This window comes from Capra hircus, chromosome 8 (genome assembly GCF_001704415.2).
Source record: "Capra hircus breed San Clemente chromosome 8, ASM170441v1, whole genome shotgun sequence".
Lineage (NCBI taxonomy): Eukaryota > Metazoa > Chordata > Mammalia > Artiodactyla > Bovidae > Capra > Capra hircus.
This window is the reverse complement of record NC_030815.1, coordinates 22,829,089-22,842,547: the sequence shown is the minus strand read 5'-3', so window position 1 is coordinate 22,842,547 and position 13,459 is coordinate 22,829,089. Positions and strand designations below refer to the sequence as shown.

Here is a 13,459-nt window from a genome sequence, read left to right as displayed (position 1 = left end):
AACGGTTGCTGACAATCATCCCAAGTGGGATTGTGAGTAAACAGGATAGACTCTAAAAGATCAATAAGACCCTGCGGTTTTTCAGAGAAGGAGGGAGTCTGGGTTTTTCAACTGTACAAATCATTAGTGGAGAAGGGCCAATACTGATATGTCCGTTCTCCACCCTCTCTGGCTGGCCCTGCCCGGACCGGAAATGCATGAATGGTGGAGGAGGGAACCTCCGGGTCTTCTTCCGCTACGCCGGCCATTTTTTTTTTTTTTTTTTGCCTTTCCCCGAGTTTCCTAGGCAGGGCCCCTTTTTCTGGGAGGAGCTGAAGGCTTGGTTTTCTTTCTAGCTTCTCCCGATGAAACCTGTGGAACCTGTGGAAGCAAGGGCGGGGAAGAGGGAAGGGAAGTGCGGGGCTGAAAAACAAAAGGTTTTAGCCAGGCCAGGGGGTTTTCCACCAGGTCCTGTCAGACCAAAATGTATGGAGTTTGGTCTGGCTGGGTGTCCCGAAGGGTAGGGGGCGAGCACCTTCTCTCTGACCACTCGAATAGTAGGCAGGCTGAAGGTGCCTTTTTGTGGCCAGCTGACATCAAAAGCAGGCCACTCGGCAGAACAAAAAGTTACTAACTTGCTTTTCTTCACCAGCAACGATAGATTCTGTGCTCTAGACTTGAAATCAGAGAAGTGGTTAATCATAAGAGATAAAGGAGTAGAAGTTGTTTGTTCCATGATCACAGAAAAGTACACTGGGAGCCAACAGAGCTCACAAAGAGCAACGCAGACACCATGAATAGACAAACAGATAACAAACGCAAGGTGGCCACTGACAATGCACTCAATCTTACCTGCAGGATGTTCACAGAGCCAGCTGCCTCCCCAGCACGAAACTGGGCCCCGGCCTTACGCTGGACTTAATCCAGTAACCAGAGCCAGCTGCCTCCCCAGCACGAAACTAGGCCCCGGCCTTATGCTGACTTAATCCAGTAACCAGAGCCAGCTGCCTCCCCAGCACGAAACCAGGCCCCGGCCTTACGCTGGACTTAATCCAGTAACCAGAGCCAGCTGCCTCCCCAGCACGAAACCAGGCCCCGGCCTTACGCTGACTTGCCTCTGCACTTTACAGCCAGATGCCTCCCCAGTACGAAACCGGGCCCTGGACTTAATCTGGGCGTCTGTAACGTTAGCACTGGTGCTCAGAGCTCTTATCTCCTAACGAGGTTACTCCCTTCTACCAGGAGAGTTGTCTTCCCCGGCGGGACGGAGATCCCGGACGAGCCCCCAGATGTTATGCTCTGAGCCCGTATCTCCGAACCGACCGAGAGAGCAAGTCCACCGCAGTATTGCAAACGCAAGAAGGGAGTTTGTTTATTCCTAGCGCGCTAGGGCCCAAGTCTCATCCCACACAAGGGAATCTGACAAGAGCCCCGAACAAAGGAGTATGGCAGCTTATATACAGGCAGTTCTTTGTCTCAGTTACAGGAGTAGCTGGCGTTACATGATTGGCCAGGCAGGATGAGCGCATATCCTGTCTCTTTCTGGTAAACATGACTCAGGTCCTAGAGACCGTCGTTTGGTCCCTAACAGCAAGTACTTGAAAATCACTGAACAAAAAGTGGACACTGAGTCTTCCACTCACCATACCGTCCAAATTCTGAAAATGCAAACTTGAATAAAATATTTCTGCAAATGATCTTTAAAAAGTACCTCACACAAGATTTCATTGCATCTTCCCTTGTAGAAACATGAAGAATCTCTAAATTATTGTGTTCTCACATCATATATATCTAATAGATATTGGGTTTATTGTTTCTCCTGTCATTACCATCCTTGTGAAACTGATGTTACTCGAATATTGATTGAGCTCAAGAAATGTTCGGCCCAGACTAGACATCTCGGAAACGGCATTCAGTAAGATAATTTCTCTCCCTTCAGAAATTTTACAGACTCCGGAGGTATTCTGAGGATAAAACAGCGCATGTAATATCTTACTATACAAGCTTCTTCAACAAATAGCATAGACTGGGTAGTTTGCAAAGACCAGAAATGTATTGCTCAAAGTTAGTTCTCGAGTCTGGATATCTGAGAACTGTGTGTCAGCTTGGTCCAGTTGTGAGAGCCTGCCTCAGGTCTCACACTGCAGAGTTCTCTCGTATCATCACAGGGCAGGAGAGGGACTAGTTTATATCCACCTCTTTTATAAAGTTGTTCTTTCCTTTTGTGAGGCCTCCATCCTCACACCCTAATCACGTCCCAAAAGGTCTGCCACCTGATATCATTACTTTGGGGTTTACGACCTCATGATATGACTTTGCTGGGGTCCTAACCATTCAGAACATAAAGGTCTTTAAAGTCTGCATGCTTGGCATGTAGAAGTAAGAAAATAGTCACACTGACAAAAAAGAATGAGCAGGTTAGTAGGCAAAATAAGGAGACCAGGGATTCAGATGCAAACTCTAGATTTTCAACCTGTTGTAAGGCTTTAATTATTACATGTCAAAAATCGGACGACAAACTAAAATGAAGCTCACCAGCCATGCAATGGAATAAAACAGAGCGTGGAAATGATCATTCATCATTCCTTGCGAGGAGTCTCTGAAGTATCTCAGGTCAATGTAGTAGTAATTGCCATGTTGGTAAAAGCCCACCAAAGAGTATTGTGGTAAACCGCCTGCTCATTGCTGTGAGCTACGAGCATCAGGGAGGGTTTGAGTTCAGATACATGGCTCTGTGTACGACACCCGGCATGTTCTTTTCTGTCATGACCTCAGTTCAGGTCAGTCGTTCAGTCATGTGTGACTCTTTATGACCCCTGAACTGCAGCACGCCAGGCTTCCCCGTCCATCACCAACTCCGAGAGCTTGCTTAGAGTCAGTGATGCCATCCAACCATCTCATACTCTTTCGTCCCCTTCTCCTCCTGCCTTCAATCATTCCCAGCATCAGGGTCTTCTCCATTGAGTCAGGTCTTCGCGTCAGGTGGCCAAAGAATTGGAATTTCAGCATCAGTCGTTCCAGTGCATATTCAGGACTAATTTCCTTCAGGATGGACTGGTTTGTTCTCCTTGCAGTCCAAGGGACTCTCAAGAGTCTTCTCCAACACCACAGTTCAAATGCATCAATTCTCTGGCACTCAGCTTTCTGGTCCAGCTCTCACATCCATACATGACTACTAGAAACACCATAGCGTTGACCATACAGACCTTTAGGCCAAAGTAACGTCTCTGCTTGTTAATATGCTGTCTAGATTGGTCATAGCTTTTCCTCCAAAGAGCAAGTGTCTTTCAATCTCCTGTCTGCAGTCGCCATCTGCGGTGATGTTGGAGCCCAAGGAAATAGAGTCTGTCACTCTTTCCTTTGTTTCCCCATCTGTTTGCCATGAAGCTACGGTACTGGAAGCCATGTTCTTGAATTTTGAATGTTTTAAGTTTTCAGCCAGCTTTTTCACTCTCCTCTTTCCCTTTCATCAAGAGGCTCTTCAGTTCCTCTTCCCTTTCTACCTTAAGGGTGGTGTTATTTGCATATCTGAGGTTATTGCTATTTCTCCCAGCAATCTTGATTCCAGCTTCTGCTTCATCCAACCCAGCCTCTCACATGATGTACTCTGGATATAAGTTAAATAAGCAGGCTGACAGTATACAGTCTTGATGTACTCTTTTCCCAGTTTGGAACCAGTCCATTGTTCCATGTCCGGTTCTAACTGTTGCTTCTTGACCTGCATACAGGTTTCTCAGGAGGCAGGTAAGATGGTCTGATATTCTCATCTCTTGAAGCGTTTTCCACAGTTTGTTGTGATTCACAAGGTCAAAGGCTTTAGCCCTGTCGATGCAGTAGATGTAGGTGTTTTCTGGAATCATGACCTAGTTGAGGACAATTAGGGGTGAGGCATCCTCCTGAGTTTAATACAGTGCTGGGCAAAGGCTGAAAAGTGTGTTGCACTTGCTACGTGAAGCCCCAGACCCCATTTACCTTCAAGGAAGGAGACTCCTAGTGGTTTTAGCAACAAACTCAGTACAACAGGTACCAGCAGGAATAGAGTGGAAATACCAGACTATTGGTATTTCATTATCTATTGAAATGTCTATTATCATTCCAGGAAATAGGGCCCCGATGAAGCAAAATAGCTTGGTCATTTGTAAATGCCTTCCAGTAGTAGGAGGAAATCTGAGAAACTGCTTTAGCTACAATTACTTGTTGAGGACTTCCCTGATGGTGCAGTGAGTAAGAATCTTCCTCAGGAGAGACAGATTCGATCCCTGGTCCAGGAAGTGTCCACCTGCCATGGAACAACTAAGACAGTGCTCCCCTGTTGCTGAGACCCTGCTCCAGAGCCCACGTGCTGCAGCTCCTGGAGCATGCACGCTGGAGCCTGAGGAGGCCCACACAGCAAGGAAACCAGGCTCTGCGAGGAAGAGCGGCCCCACCTGCCACGACTGATGGAAGTCCAGGCAAGCGGTGAGGACCCAGGGCATCCAGAAGTGAATAAATAAGTAAACAACAAAAATCAACTTGTTGAGCGATTACACTGGGCCTGGTACAGAGGATACCACAGAGAAGAAGACAGAGTTCAGTCACTACAGAGCTGATTTGCCAAACACGGTCACAGGTCTCTTATTTGAAGTTTGGAACATAAGGGGACAAGACAACATAAAATCCACTATAAAATGAATTCAGGAGCAGAGCCAAAAGCTAAATCTCCCCATGAAATAATCAATATTTATCCCATTCTGAATTAATTACAAAGATTGTTTCCTTTTATTTGAAAACAATAGACTTGGATTGGAACTTGAAAGTCATTTGCAAAATCTGAAATTTAATGCAAAGGAACAGAGAGAAAGATTCACATGGATGGTGATTCCTAAATCATGCTTTCTCACTGGGGATAATGCTGCTTCCATGCGTGCAGACATTAGTTTTCTGGAATATGAATAAATCTTGTCATTACAATGATTAGTTATTACACGTCAAAGCTCAACCTGATACAACAAAATCTAACCCCTTAGTATTTATTTCTGTCTTTGGCCTTGTGTATCATACATTGAGCACTGATACTGAGTTTATTGAATATAAACAAATTGCATACAAGATCAGTGGTGCATCCTAAGGTGACTAGATGGTTCACTGGAGGACTTTCCATCATTTTCTTGATCTCAAAGTCATATTGTGAGAGCTGCCCTTTCTATACTTCTAAGAAACCATTGTCTGTCTCATGCATGTTGCTTATATTTGAACCTCAGTGTGATTTGGGCTCCAGAAATTAAATAAAAATGGAAAACTTATTTGTAAATAAAATTCAAAAAATATTATATTTTCTTACATAATTCTACAAAGGTGGTTCAACATGTCAAAGTCTTAAAGAGAAAAAATGTTGATAATATCCAGATGAATATCTAGCAGGCAGTAAAACTAAAAATTATTTTCTGACATGAAGAAAATTCAATGATAAATACTTAAAGGAAATATTAAAGAACTATTTTAAAGTCATTTAGTGATTCGAGCAGCTTTGAATGACTTTTAAGTATGTCTATATCTTGGTATATTAAAAGTATTTATTTAAATTTTATTTTAATATGTAATTGGATACATACCTACTTATATAAGTAAACATGTGACATTAAAAGTCACTCTGAAAACTGAGTTTATAAAGAAAAAATAAAATTCAGTACCTTTTACATTTAAATTGTCACTTAAAATTTTATGTAATTCTTAACTACACTGAATACAAAGAGTAAAATTTACACATCCTTTTTCTACGTACAGGAAAAGATATTCATAGAGTATATAAATACATACACAGTATATCTGTGTTTCCAAATTTCGCAGTGCAGGGCAATTAAGAAAACATATCTAAAAAGGCTCTGTGGGCAGAAGAAAGAAGGGCAACATGAAAAAGAAACGATTGAGAAGTGCTGCCCTAACCCACTGAAGAGTGCAAACTGAAAAGCAAAACCAAAAGGAGAAAGTAAGAGGGAACTTTCAGAAAATGGAAACCATGGGCTCCTATTTAAGCCCCAGGCCTGAAGGAAGGGCTTCAGGGAACCTAGAGAGCAGGTTCACAGAGTCACCCACCACCCCAGGCCAGCAGCATCTGCAAGGTCCCGATGGCCCCAGCCTGGTCCTTACTCCTGGCCCTGCTGCTGCTCAGCTGCAACGCCATCTGCTCTCTAGGCTGCCACCTGCCTCACACCCACAGCCTGGCCAACAGGAGGGTCTTGACGCTCCTTCGACAACTGAGGAGGGTCTCCCCTTCCTCCTGCCTGCAGGACAGAAAAGACTTCACATTCCCCCAGGAGGCGCTGGGTGGCAGCCAGTTGCAGAAGGCTCAAGCCATCTCTGTGCTCCACGAGGTGACCCAGCACACCTTCCAGCTCTTCAGCACAGAGGGCTCGGCCGCCGCGTGGGACCAGAGCCTCCTGGACAAGCTCCGCGCTGCACTGGATCAGCAGCTCACTGACCTGCAAGCCTGTCTCAGGCAGGAGGAGGGGCTGCGAGGGGCTCCCCTGCTCAAGGAGGACTCCAGCCTGGCTGTGAGGAAATACTTCCACAGAGTCACTCTCTATCTGCAAGAGAAGGGACACAGCCCTTGTGCGTGGGAGGTTGTCAGAGCAGAAGTCATGAGAGCCTTCTCTTCCTCAACAAACTTGCAGGAGAGATTCAGGAGCAAGGACTGACACACACCTGGTTCAACACGGAAATGATTCTCATGGACCAACAGACCACACTTCCTCCTGCGCTGCCATGTCAAGGACTCTCATTTCTGCTGTCATTGCTCCCTGAATTGAATCAGTGTGTCAAATGTTTTCTGGAATATTAAGCAACATCATATTCTACTCTATAGACGCTGGTTCCTCACCGATGCCGAAGCTGATATATTTACGTATTTAACTACCTGGACAAAGCTGATCTATCTACGTATTTAACTACCAATATAAAAATAAACAAATTATTTTATTTATATAATAATTAATAATAAAATAAATAATTTATTTATTTTAATTGGGGGTAGGAGAAGAAGGGGACAACCAAGGATGAGATGGCTGGATGGCATCACTGACTCGATGGACACGAGTCTAAGTGACTCTGGGAGTTGGTGATGGACAGGGAGGCCTGGCGTGCTGTGATTCATGGGGTCGCAAAGAGTCGGACACGACTGAGCGACTGAACTGAACTGAATATTTATTTAACTATTTATAAATATTTAAATTATTTTGTTGATAAAATATTATGTATGTATACTTATAGGAAAATGTATATTTTGTAGTCAGTTAATAATTTTTCTTCCTTTATTAAATTCTTACTGTAAAAGACTTACTTTGTTCTTTCGTTAAAACAGAAACACCAATCCTGAATGGCAACTTGATTAAAAAATGCATTTTACAATTCCTTGAGCCCTCTTTAGGATTTGCACGTTAGAAGTAAAAATACTCTAGCTCTAGCTATGTTGTTTATTGCTCTGAGGACACTAAAGTGAACACAACCACTCCAGTGCTTTTTGTAACTCTGAATTTTTTCAAAAAAAGTAACCTAAAAACAACGATCAAAAAAAAAACAAATCCATGCTTCAGGATTTGATGAATTCTTGGGGCGGATTTTCTGCCTCTTGTTGGTTGTGAAATTTTTTTCCCTGGAAAAAATTGTAGAGAAGCTGAATACATGGTATTCAGTTGGCAAGAGCTCAGGTGAATATCTTATCCTTACACTCAAATATCACAATCGTTCACTTCCTCCCGGTGTAGAAATCCCCAGTGTGCTCTCCTCATTCACTCTGCATGAAGGCGTCCTCTCCACTCATACAGCTGTGTTCTTCTCCATTACGGTTTCTGGTTGTCAATTTCCCCTTACGACTGCAAACCACCAACTCAAAGCAGAACCAGAGTGAAAGTTCTAGCTCTGTCAGACACTCTCCTGTGACTTCACCTGCTCTGCCTGCCAAGCACTGCGGGTCCAGACTGTCCAGCCTCCCAGAGAAACACAGTAAATAGAGGGAACCCCGCCCCACAGTGAGCAATGGTGGAGACACCAGGGGCTCCTCTGAGCGTGCACGAAGGCTATTCCATGTGCTGGGTGCGCTAGGAGGAACTCACCTGGTCCAGGAATCTCATTTGAGAAAAGTCCAAAGCACTCGAAACCTGGAGTTGAAAGTCAGCAGCAGCTTGAGAACTTGGAAGGAGAACAGAGATGTTTAAACTGTTCCCTGGAGCAGCAGTGGGTCCTCAGGACATGGAACAACACAGATGAGCTGCACTTGAGGCAAGTGATTCTCACATTCCTTTTCAGAGACTGAGAAGACTGAAGCGGATGCTGAGAGCAGAGACAGAGCACGAAGGCCTGGCCACCAGCTGTGTCCCCAGCATGGGAGACGCTCACCCCACAGCAGCCTGCAGAGTCCTGGAAGGGATGACGGTCACTCCCGTCACAGCTGCAGACTTGTGTCTTCCTTAGGACCCAGCAAGTTATCACAGAGCAGGGCAAGAGGTGCCTGGGGACAATGCAATCCAAGGAAGTTCCTAAATTCCATTATGGTGTCTTTGCATCTCTGAGAGACAAACACAATCAAACAAGATTGAATGGAAGGGGCACAGGCAGGGCTTTTAATACATTTAGCAACAGGGGGACAGAGCCTTCCTCGCAGGACATATGTTAGTAAAGTGAACACTGCTGCTGCTGCTGCTGCTGCTAAGAATACAATTTCTCAAAGTAACAAAGATCTTTGTGGAAATTGATGTATTTAATGTAGGCAATCTTCAGGACATTGATGAATCAATCATCTTTCTCTTCTTTCCATTTGGGACATACAGCACTCAGTAGCTATATGTAAAGTCAGAGGGACTTTTGAAATAATTTTATTCATTTATTCATTTTTCTCTGTGCTGTGTGTACGCCGCCACACGGACTTCTTTCTAGTTGTGGCAGAGGTGGGTCCTCTCTAGTTGTGGGGCACAGGCTTTTCACTGTGGGAGCCTCTCTTGTTGGGGAGCACAGGCTCCAGTGCACTTGGCTTTGGTGGTGAGGGCCCGGGGTCTAGAGCACAGGGCAGCAGCTGTGCCCCCGGGCTCACTGTCCTGCAGCATGTGCGTGCATCCTCTAGGACCACATGGGGTCCTGTTGGCAGGTGGACTCCTCACCACTGAGCCTCCAGGGAAGCCCCTCAGGGAACGTTTAAAGTACATTGAGAGGTTTGGAAACCTTCTTGAGGATTAGGGTCTTAAACAAGTAAAAAACATTCCGATATTACTGCTAAAAATACCATTTCAGTAACAAATTATTTTCTAAATAACCTTTCATTCAATTCTATAGTATTACTTAATGATGTTTAATAGGTTGAGCTAGAAATTTTTTAAAAAGATAACTATACAAGGCCTTGAGGCTTACTTCACAATTCAAGCCAGTTTCTCCCTGCTAAGGAGAAAATTTTTCACTGCTTCTGTCTAGGAAGCACATGTGTGCTTCCATCTCGGTAACGCGTAGGCCTCCTCGACATCCACATCTTGACCAGAGGTTGGACATAGAGTAGAGCTTCTTCACTGGACTCTGTCAGTAGACACCAGGATGACCCGGCTGGACTGGAGGTGAGAAACACAGGTGTCTTCCTTTCGAATGAGAACAGCAGGTTACCTGAGGAGGTCTCCTGGAAGGGGTCCTTGTCAACCAAAAAAAAAAAAACACACCCAAAAACATGACTCCCGAGAGTTCACTCTATTGGGAGGACTTGCTGAGGACTGCAGGCCAGAGCGCAGCCTCTCCTCAGCTCTGAGGACCTGCCCCACGCACGCAGAGGAGGTCAGCATGCAGGCGACTGTGGCGAGGGGTGACGTGCAGATAAACTCACGTCTTGGGAGAAAGTGGCAGAGAATCAGCAGGAACAGATGTCTCTCTGAAAGATTTTAGAGCTTTCTACCCATGAGAAGTTGTAAAATTGGGTTCATCAATTTTCTCTGGAAATTATCTAACTATCAGAAGGCCTCTTGTGTCAGTTTTCCCAGAGCACAGAGTGCCTCGTTCCTGATCTCAACCCTGAACTCCTATCAGGGCGTGTTGGAGGTCAGGGACTGCAGTGGGTAGAGACTTCATTCTGCAGAACCTGATGCTGTCATCCTGAAGGAGAAACATCAGAATTCATGTGGCGAGAGAATGTTACCTGCTTTATGTTTGTTCGCATTGGAGAAAGAAATGGCAACCCACTCCAGTGTTCTTGCCTGGAGAATCCCAGAGACGGGTGAGCCTGGTGAGTTGCCCTCTATGGGGTCGCATAGAGTCGGACACGACTGAAGCGACTTAGCAGCAGCAACAGCAGCAGCAGCAAGCTCACAAAAAAGGTCAAAACGTTTAAATACATAGAAAGTAGGGCTTACCTCTCATAGGGTCAATAAAATTATTTTACTATATTTCATTGAAGAAACCACTCATAAAAGCTTAGACTTCAGCGAGGCTTGTGTGATCAGACTTCCCCAACCAGGGACTGAAATCAGGTCACAGCAGTGAAAGTGCTGGATCCTAACCACTAGACAATGAGCAAACTCCTGCTTCTCTTTTAGCTGGCAGAACAATCTACTCCCTTCCAACTACTTAATAGTGATGTTGTCCATTTATGATTAGATCTTAATTTTGCGGACTTCAGACCACACACTGTGGCCTACAAAACAATAGATCATGACCCTTTGGTATTTGAAATGGATTAAGGGGTCTTCAGCAACTTATTCTCCTCCTATCATTTATTTCATTGTTTCCTTAATGTCGTGTTCATTTGCACCCCTCCTTTTTTTTTAATTGGATCTTTCAGACAAATCAAAGCCCCCAAGGTTTGCTCTTGAATCTTTGCTATGATTGGAATAGTTCATTTGTCTAGATTTATATTTTTCTCCAGGAGTATAAGTGTGACCCTAAGAGCTAATGAGAGGATTCAGTTGAAATTCTAAAGAATTTAAAAAGTGACTAGTCCATTAGTAGCAGGCAATAAAATTCAGCTATAATTTTTAATATCATAATTACTACTATCCAGATTAAGTTCAGGATGTTTTGCAATCATTTAATTCTATTTCATTCTAGTTTTTTTCAAAGCATCTTCTCCTTGCCTGAGTGGATTTATAACCTAGAAAGATGCTCAGCAAGGCTGGTCTCCAAGACACTGCCAGAGAGGGTTAGTATTCCAGCAATTGGCATTCTAGTTGTCCCTCTCTTGATAGGTGATGGGCTTGACTTCTTCCTTCTCTCCTGAAATGAATCCTACGTGCATTAATTGAAAGAAAAATGAGGTAGCTGATCTAGAAAATAAGGACAGTTGCTTGACCCGGGACTTAACCTTTGTTGAGCTTCTGTCAGCAGCAGCCACGGCCCAGCCTTTCTGTTGTTCATACTGGCCTCATGCTTGCCCTCTGCCACAGCCTCATCCCCAGCTGTGCTGCACTGAAGTTTGCTAACTCAGAAGAGATCACTGTGTCAGGGAAAACCACTTCCCTTTGTTCATATTCAGACATTCAGACTTAGATTAGTTTTCTTTTTGCCCACAAAACAACTGTGTAACTTTACTTTCTAGGAAAGTGGCAAAGGGAAAAAACAACAACAAAAATCATGTCTTAAATATGATAGAGCTCAGCCCCTCTGCCTTTCTTCACTTCGCTTTATCTTTCTAACCTCAACTTGAATTAGAACTAGAGCAGGAGCAGCAAGACAAAGCCTGGCCAACAAGTCACTAAAAGAATGTAGAAACTAAGTGAAAAATTATACTCAAGAAAAGGAAAGAAGGCTATTTCTCCCAGAACGAGTAGCCTGGTTCTCACCGTCCTTCGTTCTCAGAGGAAGAAAGAGACAGAGGAACAGAGACGCCCAGTGGAATCAACTGCCTGAATGAATGACTGAAACTCACTAGATTCTGTGACATAAGCTTCCAGTGAGAGACACCATCACTGAATGTCCTTCCTCCAGCTCTGAAACTCTGAGCAGAAAAGTGTTGAACAGTTTAAGTAAAAGTGTTGAGTAATAAAAACGTTCTCATTTAATTGACACATATCCAATCGGATGGGTACATTTGAAGTCATTGGGAAATAGGTAAAATTAATACTTTATATTGATGACATTTTCTTTGGCCATATTGTGAATACATAAGTGAAAATCAAAAAAGGAAGTGAAAGTGTATTAAAACAATGAGAAAATGAAAACTACCATGTTCCCTATTTAACGACCTTCCTTAGAAAGCATGGCATCAGAGAACCTAACTCAAGGTTTCACCAGACACTGCCTCAGTCAGTCCGGAAGCAGCCACATCTTCCCCATGGCCTTGGTGCTCTCTCTACTCATGGCCCTGGTGCTGGTCAGCTATGGCCCAGGAGGATCCCTGGGCTGTGACCTGTCTAAGAACCACGTGCTGGTTGGCAGGAAGAACCTCAGGTTCCTGGGCCAAATGGGGAAACTCTCCCCTCGCTTCTGTCTGCAGGAGAGAAAAGACTTCGCTTTCCCCCAGGAGATGGTGGAGGGCGGCCAGCTCCAGGAGGCCCAGGCCATCTCTGTCCTCCACGAGATGCTCCAGCAGAGCTTCAACCTCTTCCACACAGAGCGCTCCTCTGATGCCTGGAACACCACCCTCCTGGAGAAGCTCCGCACTGGACTCCATCAGCAGCTGGACCACCTGGACTCCTGTCTGGTGCAGGTGACTGGAGAGAAAGGCTCTGCCCTGGGAAGGATGGGCCCCACTGTGGCCGTGAAGAGGTACTTCCAGGGCATCCGTGTCTACCTGCAAGAGAAGGGATACAGCAACTGCGCCTGGGAAATTGTCAGAATGGAAATCAGGAGATCCTTGTCTTCATCAGTCAGCTTGCAAGAAAGGTTAAGAATGATGGATGGAGACCTGAGCTCACCTTGACATGACTATCACTGACTAAGACGCCACATCACCCTTGTACACTCCCCTGAGGTCATTTCAGAAGACTCTGATTTCTGCTTTAACCACAATGTTTCCTGAATTCAATCAATAGTAATTTCTCAGTAGCAAAAAGCAAGTATATATAAAAAGTATTCAACTGCACGGGGCTCAGTCCATAAGGGACGACTGCCCTGATGTTATTTATATTTATTCATGCATTTTTTTTCTTTTATCTCATCATATTTATATTTTTATGTAAGAATGTTTGTCTGCATTGTAATAAAATTTAGAAAATATGTTCATTTCCTTAATCTTCTAATTTGTTTTATTTATTAATTTCGTATGAAAGTAATTACTTTTTTCATTATGAAGAACTAAATACTTATTTGGTCTACATAAACCTATCGTGGAATAGCATTTGTCCATTTATACTACAGAATAGTTGTATCACTTTTCAGGAAATGATTGTCAAAAGGTAGAATTTCTGGATCCCTGGCAGTCCAGTGGAATGGACTCCATGCTTCCAGTGTGAGACGCTCAGGTGCCATGGATACCTGGTCAGGGAACTAAGATCCTGCAAGCTGTGGAGTGCAGCCCCCTCCACCCAAAAGAAACAGGTAG

At 44.3% G+C, this 13,459-nt stretch overlaps 2 protein-coding genes across 2 annotated transcripts; both read left to right on the top strand.

Annotated features, from left to right (window-relative positions):
* LOC102180761 (interferon alpha-H) lies at nucleotides 6,084-6,653 on the top strand. The gene has a single exon (XM_018052806.1). The coding sequence runs from the start codon at nucleotides 6,084-6,086 to the stop codon at nucleotides 6,651-6,653; it is 570 nt and encodes a 189-aa protein (XP_017908295.1).
* LOC102178353 (interferon omega-1-like) lies at nucleotides 12,251-12,838 on the top strand. Its single transcript, XM_005683615.1, has one exon. The coding sequence runs from the start codon at nucleotides 12,251-12,253 to the stop codon at nucleotides 12,836-12,838; it is 588 nt and encodes a 195-aa protein (XP_005683672.1).